At 41.0% G+C, this 13,208-nt stretch overlaps 1 protein-coding gene across 3 annotated transcripts in view; it reads right to left on the reverse strand.

The window, feature by feature from the left end:
- The window catches only part of RAMP3 (receptor activity modifying protein 3), a 61,319-nt gene that overhangs the window by 33,523 nt on the left and 14,588 nt on the right, over window positions 1–13,208 (reverse strand). For 2 of the 3 annotated variants that reach the window (XM_056336440.1, XM_056336441.1), the window contains exons 2-3: window positions 3,244–3,273; window positions 476–608 (exon numbers count right to left, since the gene is read on the reverse strand). In XM_056336440.1, coding sequence (XP_056192415.1) covers window positions 476–608; window positions 3,244–3,273 — 163 coding nt within the window. The remainder of the gene's footprint in view (window positions 1–475; window positions 609–3,243; window positions 3,274–13,208) is intronic. The other variant, XM_056336442.1, reaches the window with a different exon arrangement.

Consider the following 13,208-nt stretch of genomic DNA (forward strand, 5'->3'; position numbering starts at 1 on the left):
AGGAGGGAACTGCATTGCTGCCAACACAGAGAACAAAATACTGTGACTCTAAAAGCATAGTGGTTTCACAGGAAAAAAAAAATTGCCTTAAGTAACAGTTGCCTAAGATGCACAGAAATACAGATTAGATATAAACACAACTGCCTGAGGTAAAAGCAATAGCAGCTAGTATTGATTAGCCCACTGGTTAGTTTTCATTAGTGGTCTATTTTGTGCACTCTTCAAATTAAGAGCTGGTGTCTCTGTGCACATGTGGCTGCATTGCAGGGACCAAAGAGCTACAACTTAGCCCTTTGCAACAGGGAATCAAATACAGGAGGATTTCAATTTAGCTGGAACGCAAACATTTCACATGCACGAGATATATATTAGGGATGTAGGTATTACAGTTTTCTTGGTATTTGAGGTGATCCTTTTTTTAAAAGGACAAACAGCTTTAGAGGTGAGAACTATCAAAACCAAAACTAACTCTTACATGATAAATTCTGTCAGGTTGCACCATTTTTTAGAGTCCACTTTCTTCATCATCTCTTCAAATGATTTTCCACAGGCAGGTAACTTTTCTAACATGAGCGATTCATTGCAGAGATGAGTCTGTTGACGTGCACCTAGGTAAAATCAGAAAGCACCTTAAATTTCCAACATTGAAATAGAAGAAGCATGAACACATCACTCACAAACTCCTTCACATAACTCTGCTTGCCGCTTAGATTGTTGTAAACCTAACACACAACTTTCTCAACAATTTTAGAAAACAAGTAAAATATACCTTTACATAATTTTTTTAAAAATATAACAGTATAAAATATTGCAGGTTACCATACACAGTATTATCTTTTAGACCTAGCACAGAGGAATCTACCTAGTCACTTTTCTAACGTTACTTAGGTTCTACTCACACTAACTTACTGACCGTATACCTCTGTCTAGAAAGTACCTCTCAAGCTCACACAGACACATCCTGTTCATCCCTCCACGCAACTATACCACTATAAATCCTCCTCAGCATCAAAAACATTTCTATATCTTAGCAGCTACAGGGCTTGAATTCCCACAGTCACAATTAAGCTTTTTCCTTAGCATATCCACTAAAGGAATTATTTACCGTTATCAGATGTTGGTGTTGCAGCATACAGCTACTTGCAAAGCAAGAGTTAACTTTGACTTGAGCAAGTCTGTATCTTTTGCAACTTGTAATGGCAACTCAAAAATCTTTAGTCAAAGGTTTTTTTCATGCAGCTCAAGCGTGCATTGGAATACAAAGATAGTATTTTGCTATTTCTATAATTATTTCAGAATTTTAATTTTATTATTCAGACTAAAGTATTTGATTTTAATAAGGCTGAAACATTTTGTTTTGATTAAGTAGTTAAATGTCTTGCTTTACTTTTATAAATGCTGCTATTTTGATTGTTCTTCCGTATAACAAATGCATACATTTTGTAGAACATTAAAAATTACCTGTAAGTATATGTATGTCAACATACTTAACAGAAATGCCAAAATTAGTCAAAAAAAAAAAAACCCCACCAGTGCAATTTCTTCTCTTTACAGCAGCACAAATCTGAGAAAAGGATTTACCTGAAAAAACTGCAACTCTAACAAACCCATGTGTCAGGCAACCCTCCTGAGAATTCTGGAGGAACAACTTCTATTAAGCACAAAGCCATGAAGAACATACCACTTTGTCGTTCTTTAACCATAAAAAAAAATAAATCTAAGTACAACCAGGTTTTGCACCTTTTTCATCCAAATTACGTTTTCACTGAGACCCTATTTATATCAGGGAGATTAGGTATTTCTTTCTCTTCTATTAATTACTTTGAAAGCAGGATCCCATCATCACTGAAAAAAGTTCTAATTTTCTGTGGGGACAACCAGACACGCTGCCAGGCAGAGCGAGGTCAAAGGTGTGCGAGCTTTGCTCTGTGAGAAGTCAGGCACAGCCCTCACTCCCAGCAGGGCACTGTTCTTCACTATCTAGTCCAAAAAAAACTAAGGCAAGATGAGCGTTTTCAGGCTTCACATCACGACACAGCCATCAGTCAGAAACCTCTCTCCAAATGGAGTGTGTGACAGGAGGACAGGCCACAGCGCACGTGAAGTGCCTTCCTCGGAAGAAGGTGGCTCCCCCAGAGCCTGGGCAGCCGGGCCTTACGATTTAGGTCCAGCCATCGCAGCTAACTGCTTAGGGGGAGGTCACCCACTCAGTGATGCCACCTGCCAAACAAGAGATGGTCATCACAGCTGATGGAAGAAATACTTTGCTTTCACCTGCTTCCCAAGAGCAGCAGGCCTACAACTGGACAGCCTACAAGGCCCTAACATTACCATTTCACACAGACCCTGAACATCTCCAGGCTCACTGGGACCGGACTCTTCCTCCTCCATCATGTCTGACTGACAGAGCTCTTCAAGCTGATGCTAAGCCTTCACTCATGTCAGAAAAAAAAAAAATCAGAACTACAATTAATCACCAGTGATATAAATGGTGAAAGTTATGAAGTGGGAGCAGCGTAATTTTGCCCTTGGGAAGTTAATACGACCGTGTGGACCCTGCCTATTTAAGAGCTCCCACCAATTCATCTGGCAGCCATAGCAGCTGTAAGTTACACTTTCCACAGCCAGATCTGCAGATGAATGCTAAAACTCCACAGAATTAAAAACCAGATATGAAAACTGCATAGCTGGCAACTTAAATCCTGCGCGGATGCTTTCACAAAAGTTAAGCAAAGCCGCCTTCCCTGGCAGGGTAGTCTAAACAGCCAGCTATCACTTGATTTACTACCCTATAAATCCAACAGAATACAAGTTTCTCCTCCATTACGTCATGTGTACTGACAATTTACTCCAGCCCCTTCCCAGCAGTGTGTTTAAATGGATTTTCCATGGCCTTGGTGGTTTTGGTTGCCTCTCTTTAGAACTTTAGTATTTTGCAGTTATAGAAAGAGCTCTGATAGAGTCGTACGACAGGAACAATCTGATGACACAAGAGTTTCTGTCTAAATCCCTGGCCAAAGGGGTTCAAAATTATAAATAATTTTACAATTTTACCACCACTATTGAGACTCACCTTTACAAAACACTACAACACTCTCCGTTCATGCATGCCAATGGACAAGACCAGTTGTAAAAAATATGTGACAGTTGACTAATTGCAATGAGATAGGGTGGAAGCCCTTCTCAAATGACTGCCATTAACAAAACAGAAAAAGAAGTCTGAATTGTAGAAGTAAAGCTCACCTGTGAATCCAAGCGTCATTAGACCATTAACTAGCAGGAGGGGAAAAAAAGAGAGAGATGAGTTAGATAACTCCATATTATTATATAAAAGAATTAGCGCAGATACAAGCAAACTTGAACATAATTTAGGTTTCAACAGAATACTCAAAATGTTCAATTGAACATTAGTTTCAGTTTTAAAAGAGTGTGTCTGAACGGAAAAACCAACATTTAGAGAACATTGTTTTCAAATCCTTTTTTATCTATCCTTTAAATGGCTGAGTCATACAGAGTTGTTATGGGTCTGTCCACACCACTCTTTCCTGTAGCTCACAACATTAAGGATTAGGGACAGGGAAATTTTTACTTTATGCTTCCTGAGAGTTAAAAAGTTGGAGAAAATAACCCATTTGCTCAAAATGTAGGTGAACTGAACATTCTAAAGTGCAGAGGGGAAAAAAAAAAAATAATCCTTTTGCTATTAAAATGAAGTGAGCACAAAATTATAAGTGTGTACTCCATTAATTTAGAAATGTAATGCTGTATTTAGTGGTCTTCGCCTTTTACACAGTGAAGTCATGCATTTTGAAAAACATCACGTTCAAAACCTGTAAGCTTCTCATGTGGATGTTACGCTGACACAGGTGTGCCACAAGAGCATCCAAACGGAAACAGAGACTATGCCAACAAAAGGACTCTTCTGATCAGCTATCTGCAGTACATCCAGATGGCTTCAATTAACAGAAGACCACTGTGTTCACACAGCTCCAGCCACACTTAGGATTTTGCAAATACAGCTAAGATGGATGTGGCTTCAATTATTTCTGGTGTCCCACTGAAAAAAAATTAAAAAATGCTGACAAATCTTTATAGTGTTACGCTTGCATCAGAAATGAAATGAGTAATTTCACACAGATGGGTGCCCCCTACCCCTTGTTTATACCCTACACATCAATCCAGTAAAATGAATCGTGATACACGTAGCAGAATGTCAGTCTCAATCATATTGATCTAGACTGTGCCGTCATTGAGATACACCAAGCTCTCAACTGAGTTAAGTGCAAATTGTTGCATACACACAACTAAGAATTCAGACCCTCCTAAGGAACGTATTTTTCATCCAGACAAGTATTAATGTCTGTCTCAGTTACTAACGAGCCAGAGCGTACTGAAACATGTATCAGAAAATTGTGTGGCATCCAAACACACAGAGCTGAAATTCCATTATACACTCCGATTGCTGCAATCTCTTTCACAAATAGAACGCTTTTCTTTCCAGGCTATTAGCTGTTATACTAGTAAATACACTTGAATCACTGGGTAGGTTTTTCTTTAACCCTCACTTGAAAATGTGTCTTATCAACTGCAGAAAACTGAAGATCAAATTAAAAGCACATCCTTTATGAGGAAGCCAAATCCACCCATTCTGAGGAAACAGTCTAGACGCACAGATGCTCGCCCTGAGGACCACAGACTGCACCTCCAGTTCTTATTCTATCAATTCCTATTGCCGATCTCTAGAGCCTTCATAGTTATTGCTGCAGTAATCCTCATGAGACCACAGTGAGGCAAATAAAACAGGATTTACAACCAGACAGAAGCAGTAAGAGAAAATGATGCATCCATATTTTATAGACAAGAGGTTTTGTGACCCCAGCGCCAAGCAGGGCAGCTGTGATAAACCAGGTACCAAATGAAGGCTCACAGGTGCATGCTCACAAATTCCCCTGCTCACAGGAAAATGTACTTTTTGCATTTTCTGATCTGCTCATAACAAAATAACACGGGATATTTTGTACCTTTCCTCAACGAAAAGACTCCCAATACCTTTAGAGAAGGGTAAAACAACAGAGACCACTACGTGCTATCATACCCACCTTCTCCTTGTTTTCTTTACTCCTAGATATTCAACTCATAACAAAGATTTAATTAGGAGACTAGAGCCTGTTGGCTGTGCTAGTTTACACAAAAAGTATGTCCCTTCCAGCAGCAATTTTAAGAAGGGGTAACCTCATCTTATTTCTTGAAAGGCTGATGCCATCACATCTCATTAGAAGAGACACAGGGGAAGCAAAGCGGGTCACAGTGTTGGAACATGTTGTCATGATCCCTAAATAAACACTTGCCATACACTCCTACCTGCACCAAAATTTAAGGGAGGGAAAATGAGGTTCAGTTTAACTGTACCAGTTGCCTGCAGGTTAAATCATGTTAATACTGGACCACAGCAATGGCCTTTAACTTTTATTTTCTCCATAAACTGTAGCAGCATGTATGATTGCCCCTAGCATTACTGCAATCAGATGCGAAGGGCCCAACCAGCTTGCAGCCAGAGCAAGAGGTGAAGGAAAGCACCATCAAATGAAAGATGGAGAAAAATAGCTTTGAAAAGCCTTTGGAAAGAAGAAGAAAATATGAACACAATAGAATAAAGTAATAGAAAATAAGAAAACCAAGAAAAAAACTTTTTATTAACAACCTACTTCAAAATCATGTCTATGAAAAAAAAAATAATCTGATCCTGAACCTTCACTGCAGTCTTTTATTATCTACTTTCTACTCTCCTTTTGTAAACAAGACATTCTTCTGACATTAAAAAGGGAATTCATAATGGGATTTACAGCAATAAGTGTCCTATAATTTGTATACACTTCTGTTTTTCCATGAAATGGATAAATATTTCTCAGTGTTTATTCTTCTGCTATATTATTCACTGGTAGTTTTTTCCAGAAGCTAAAAAGTAGCACTGCAAGTCTTTGCATCACAACTACTTCATAAACCAGAAGCAGCATATGAATTGCTGTGTGTTCTTCCTACTGCACGTTCCTCCAAAGGAGGAATAAGAATAATTCTGAAAACCTTGTGTGGGTATATAAGAGGGAAATGCTAGATTATTATTTTCCCTTGCCTGAACATTTCTTCAGGATACTGCAGTTCCTGACAGGATAGCAAGATTTTTAAGCAGCTCCAATACTTTCTCAGAATACAGGCATCAAATAATTCTTGTTTTACCTGACCACTGCATGCAGTTTTTCACCAGCAATTACAGCACTGTAATCCTATGTATATTCTTCAAAATTTCTGAAGCCTGATTCAAAACCATATTTTTATCAATCATAATTTTCATAAGAAAAAAAAACATATAATGACCTCAGATTTAACCTGCTCAGATTAAACCTCAAGACCCTGCTTCTACACATCTTTTTCAAGAAAATCCTGCCAATTACCATCATGTAATCTTTAACTATATGTCAGAATATCAGATCTATATTGGAAATTATGCACTAAACACCTGTGTCTCTGCAGAATCTTAAGCTTTATTGACAGTGGCACGTAACTGTGCAAGAACTGCTCTGCCATACAGTTCATGAAAGCAATTAAAACCAAAGTTTGACATGGCAACTGCTGCTCCAGAGTCACCAATGATTTATTGGAAACACAGGAGGGAGATTAATACTCCATTAACGTCATTTTGCCATACCGACCAAATCTCCTTACCCACATTTTTTATAAATCTGATCTTAAATACTGAACAAATCGATCTTACTGAAGTGTACCAACATTTCTCCAGGTATTTAAATGTTACATCAAGGTACCCGTTGCGTAGGTGGTATTAAAGATCGTTATATTCACCAATCTTATGTAAATCCCAAGTTATACCATTACAGGTTTTCTGGCAGGAATGCACAGACACTTCAGGGTATCTAATGCATAAGCAGCTCCCATGGAAATCCCCCATGCTCTGACACAATGCCAAGAGGCATCCTACTGCAACAGCACAACACTGGTTACAACTGGGGAAGGGTTTCTTTACGTGTCTTCCTGGCCATTTACGAGCACAAGAGCCTCATTTTACTAAGGCCTGTATGAATACAAAAGGAAAAGATGAACCGACACAAGCATCACGTGGCTGCCTTCCAAAGACTCCTCTACAAGCCCTCTATGGGGGGCAGGTCAAACGTATGTGTCTATGACACCTCAGACTCTGAAAAGGCTGAGCAATCCTGCAACTTGATGGAAAAGCCCACAAAGGTCCCCACGAAGGTCTGGGCTTTCCTGTTCTGAATAATAGGACTGTAAGACAAAAAAGTTTCTTCAAATCTATTTCATCAAACCCCCTTTTTTCCCTGCACAATCTCTATACTCAGCTTCAGCCAAATACTGCTCGTAAGCATTTCTCAAAGGCACACAAAGCACTTCTCTCTGTTCCAGTTTTGCATCCCATTGGGGCACACAGTTTGGTATCACCCACTTGACCACTCTACTGGCAGAAGGGGCACGGGCGGATCCAGTAAGGATATGGCCAGGGAGCTGGGAGTGCAGAAACTGCCCCCAAACGTAAGAGAAACAGATCAAAGAACTTGCCATTTCTGGCCGTGCAGCTAAAAGCCAAGGTTTGCTACACCAGCCGTTTGGAGCAAAGGGGCTGATCCCTTAGCTAGCACAGAAGGGCACCCATTGGGTTTTGAGCATCTCAGCCCGCTGAGGAGCTGACAGACATATGTTGACTTACCAGACACGATAACTGAGTTACTAGAACAGATTTACCACCTGCAGTGCCACGGCCTCACATGTGGACAGGTAGTTAACTCAGGAGACAAGTCTTAACACAGATCACTTCTTACAGGGCTCTAGAAGCTTGAAGCAATGTATTTCTCAACAGCACACAAGACACCTTCATCAAGTGCCATAGGGAGCTGGCTGGTCCTTCCTCTGCTGCATCCTCTGCTCAAGGATCCAAGCCTTTATGCTTACTGTCCTTGCAGGCCAAACTCGTAGCCCTACAACTGCAGCTCCAGGTTATTCCTTAAATGAGAAATTACTTCTCTGAGCCCAATTCTTATTCCAGCTAATTACACCAGGTAGTTAAACCCTCAAGAGAGATAATAAAGTGATAATATAACATGAAAATGCTCTATAGATAGGCAAAATATAAACTTCTGCTATGAAAATGTCTGAAACGCACTCGGGGGGGAAAAGTAAATTTGGTGATGAGCTGGGGCGACCCCAGCACTGTAACCCAAGGCAGGCAGGGCCATGGGTGGGAAACAGGCTTTACCGCTGGCTCCAGCGTGGCAGGGGATGAATCGGGGAGGGCAGGCAGCAGCAGCAGGAGATGGGACCAGAGATGGGATGGGAGACGTGTTGGCCCAGTTGGTAGGTCCAGAGCACATACAGGGAAACAGCCAGCAAGCCAGGACAGCTTACGGTGTGGCTCGGGGCACAATGGGAACCCAGGCAGGGAGGCACTCAGTGGGGCTGGGCTGTTCAGGGTGCTCTTAATGCACTGAGGGTCCTGACAGTAGGTCAGCAAGCGGCAGCCAAAGCACAGCCCTCCACCTGTGCTTAACAAAACAGATTAAAAAACTAGTCCAGATGGAGACCCCTACCTGCTACACCACGAAATGTATATTTACAGGGAAAATTAAACACTTTTCTGAGATGGCCCACCATCACAGAGCAAGCTAACAGGAATGATTGTATCGCTTCAAGTCTCCAGGCTGTTATAAAAGCACAGAAAGGAAAAATCATGCTTTTGGTACAAAAACTAAAGTCCCACCTGCCAGTCCTTAAATATCCCTTTCTACAATACATAAGGCTCAGAAGGTCATCTTTTGTTCTCAGCTACTAACACAGTCCCTTTGACACTTTTCTTTATAAGAGGAGTGGGATGGGGAGGGGGGACAGGGGCAGGACGCAAGAACATCACCACATAGTGTGAAAGCAGCTGAGGAAATGAAGTAACTGAAGTTCACGGAGCCGGGCAATGACAGGAACTCAACACAAAGGAAGGATGCCAGGAATAAACAGAAGCTTGCAATAAATATAGTACTTGAAAGAAGTGTTACACTTGCATCCAAAATTGACCCAGAAAAAACATACCTCAGCATGTGAATGGGCAGGAGCAAGGTAAACCTGTTGGCAGGGTGGATTGATCTGTCCCTGTGTTCAAGAAGTTATGTAGAGAGCTAGCGTAACGTGGAAGTCAGCATCCCATTATCCCCTGCTTCGATGCTGAATCCTTTTTAACACCTTTGTTTTTTTCCCCCATTGTGTCCATGGTATGGAAAACATCTATTAGCCATGGAAATGTAATATTCAAAACTAAAAGTGCAGTTCAGTGCTGTACTTTATCACAGTTTGAAACATTACATTATTGCTCTGGAATTGGTAAGGTAATTTCAGACAGTTAACAATTTTGGGCATTAGAGTCTTCTTCCTGCAGAACAAGAAAAGCATGAAAAGAAGCAATTTAAGCTTTTTCATTTTGTCAGTGCAAATCAACAGGGAGCATTACTGAGGGCATCAACTGTTCAGTCTCATGTTGGTTCAGAGTTCCCCAGCTTTCTAGTGACTGCAAAGAAATGTGACAATTATTCTGAACTCATACTTCAACTGGGAATTTTTCAGAGCAGGAATACAAATTATTGTCCTTTACATTCCTTTGTGAAGGATTCTTAAATCCCTGCTGGCAGCACATAAATAATGCTTCACAACTTCTGAACAACCTATGTCTACTTCCAGAGGTGTTGAATGGATTTTCTGCTACTTTGAAACCAGTATGTTTTATTTAAATAAATATATGACCAGTATTTGTAATTGTTTTTTAATTATTTATTAATTAAATATTTAAATAAACCATACCAGTTAAATGACAGACTTAAGGAGGGGATTACTTGGCAATCAACCAAATGTTAAGATCTGTATTGGAATGGAAGTTTTGTAATTCAACCTGTAATGTTATGTAATGTTCTCTTCATCTCTTTTCTGTCCCATTATGTTTTTCATGAAGCATAGTGTAACTGAAATAAAAAAAAAATTTTTTTTACAGACACTGACTTTCAGATAGACAACAAACCAAATATTCCAGCAACAGAATCAATTGTTTGAAGCAAACTCTCTTCAAACCCTTCTAAGAGGGTGGCATAGACAAACGCGATCCTTGACAGAAATCCCAACTCAAGATCCATGCTTCCAGAGAGTGAAACTGAAGAATAAGAGGAGTCCATTTGCTTCTAGAGTAGAACGAGATTTGTGGCATTAGGAACTGATTCAAGATGACATTCAGCAACAATACAGGGACCACGATCTGATTGACAGTGGCTGGAGGAACATTCCAGAGGACTACACTGCCCAGGTGGTGCTAAAGCCTACAGCCAGAAGAAACGAGCAGAACAACTTTTCTAACAAACAAAAATTCACTGAATTCACTTCTGTACATGTTCTCCAGGACATTAGGAAAAAGATTGTTATTCAGGATGTATCTACAGGCCTTCCAAAGTCTTCGTGATCCTCATTTCCACCTGTGAGACCTGGCCTTCTGGGTCTTGGGATACAGCAGTTGTCACACAGACGTATAACCTCTAAACCAACCAGATCATAGCTCTTAATAATTTAGGATTACAGATAAATACGCTTCTAGCAAGGGGAAGTAAAAATCTTTTTTCATCCCCTAAACAACCTACACTTCTTCAGGTTCATTACAGCCTGGTGAGGTACTGCTGCTGTGGTCTCCATTTCACATCATCTGCAGAAATAATGACAGAACCAGCAAGGAATTTGTCTAAGGTCACCAGCAGGACCCAGCATCATGCTGACTGCACAGTGACCCAGCAGTCTGACGCCAGGACCGCTGTCTCACTGCTACCACCTTCTCTCAGAAAATGTTCACCAAACCAACTGAAAAACATGATGAACCCTCTGCCTAAAAGATAATGATGAAATGCATCCACTGTGCAGTTTATGGGAAAGGTGCAGCAATAAATGAGGCAGCACAGTTCAGATTTATTCCTCCCAAAAGGCCAGACAGCTGGCAGTTACTGTGACACACACACACCCCAATCCACAGAAGAACTGTGACAGCCCCCGAAGATGTCACCCACATCCAGGACCTCAGTGTGACACCACCACCTGATCACCTGGAAGCACATATCTGAGCTAATGGGCGCTTATTATCGTAACCCAGCTGCCTGTCACTAGTCAAAAAGGCAGGAAAGCAGAAGAGAAAATGTGATGTGACATAAGGTTTCCCTATAATCAGGAAACGTCAGGTCAGCACAATACTGACTTTACTCTATACCTATCTACCTGTGAATGACTGTCAAACACCAGTCCCCTGAGGCAAATAAGGACTATAATCTGCTCCTGTGGAGAAGCCTGAAAGAGACGTGATTTTTTTTTTTTTTAATAAACTTGGCAAAGGGAAATGACCCATGAAGGTTTCACAGACGAGGGTCACAGCACACTCCCTCCTGAGGAAGTGTTTAAACCCATGGGATACTTGAAGACATTAAAAGTTTCTTCTTCCTTTTGACAGGCAGAGCATTTAAATCAAGATACTGCCATCACAGACGGCCTGGGAAAATGGTATTTTCCTTTTCTGACCAGACAACAGTCCCCACCCTGCACATCCACCTTCTCTCGATGCTGCCTGTACTCCTCTCACAGACTCCTAATGCTGTTACATACTATGTTGAGGCATTGCATCAGCGTAATTTCAGTGTAGTCATGTTTTCAGTGATTTCTATGCCTACCATGAAACAGTAAGTTGCCCTGACCCTTCACATATGGGTTGTTTTTCTTCTGTAGCCCAGCTTGCCTACCAGTGCTCCGTAGCTCTGGATATTCAACTACATGATCACATAATATTTCAAATGACACACTGCCATGACAAACTCACAAGAGCAATCAAAAGCTAACAAAACCTCAGAGCCTCACTTGCTTACTTACACTACTATATAAGTACCTGCTCGTCATAAGTGTGCATGGCTCTTCACAACAGCATCCTTGGTCCAAGGAATAAACACAGAAAACAGAACCTTGCCAGCTGTTGCATGGCAGCATGATCCCTGCACACCGTGACTTTCCCTGGATGGATATCCACATAGGAAACTGCACAGCATCAGACTCTGGTATAGGAAATTACTTAGGCTGATCCTAGAGTAAATCCTGACTCTCAGTGGATCTGAGGAACAGAACTGAACCTCAGAGGAGCGCAAACGTCTTGTTACTTTAAGTTTTCTTTACCACCGTTAATAATCTCTACCCTGTTTTTCTTTCATGTCAGTATTTGATTAAGGAAATTTAAGAAGAGGGTAGTATGTCTGACCTTGCTTTTTCAACCAGCCCAAGACCAAAAGACATTTCAGTAACCGCACATCAGCAGCGCTCACATTTACATAGGAAAACAAAGACTATGCTTGAACTATGCCAGTTCACAAGTATGGAAAACCAAAAAAAGTAAACATTGTACAGAAAAACTCTATTTCTTCCCAGATTATGAGAATTGCTAGGGTGTGAAGAAGAAATCATTCATGCCTATTTGTGGAGCTAGGTTGAAACAGTGAACATGACCAGCCCTGAAGAAAAGGCTCCTGAGATCTTCGGATTTGCACATTTCTGAGCTCTGGGATGGCTGATCCATACCCTGGGGTCCCCAGCTGCACAGCCACCCTATTGTGGTCATTATCCAAACCTTCATCACAGAGGCTTTTTCTCAATATTTCACCCTATAAATAATAAAGAAAGCCTTCAATAATTTGAGAATAAAGCTAAAGCTCCTTCTGGGTGTTACACAAATTAACACCTGCATAAAGCCAGTTGCAAAAAAAATTTATGTCCCACAATTAAAAAAAGCATCAGCACTAACTGTATTATTGTGTGACTGACTCCTCAGCCACCACTTCTCTTTCCTAAATGGAGGTGGAGGGTTGACCTTGGCTGGACAACAGGTGCCCACCCAGCTGCTCTATTATTCCCCCTCCTCCGCTGGGCAGGGCAGAGAAAATCTAATGGAGGCTCACAGGTCAAGATAAGAACAGGGAGATCACTCACCAACTACTATCATGGGCAAAACAGACGTGACTTGGGGAAATTAATCTAATTTATGGCCAATTAAAATAAGATTAGGATAATGAGAAATAAAACCAAATCTTAGAACACCTTTCCCCCACCCCTCCCTTCTTCCCAGGCTTAGCTCCACTCCT

This window comes from Falco biarmicus, chromosome 4, assembly GCF_023638135.1.
Source record: "Falco biarmicus isolate bFalBia1 chromosome 4, bFalBia1.pri, whole genome shotgun sequence".
In the NCBI taxonomy this organism is placed as follows: domain Eukaryota; kingdom Metazoa; phylum Chordata; class Aves; order Falconiformes; family Falconidae; genus Falco; species Falco biarmicus.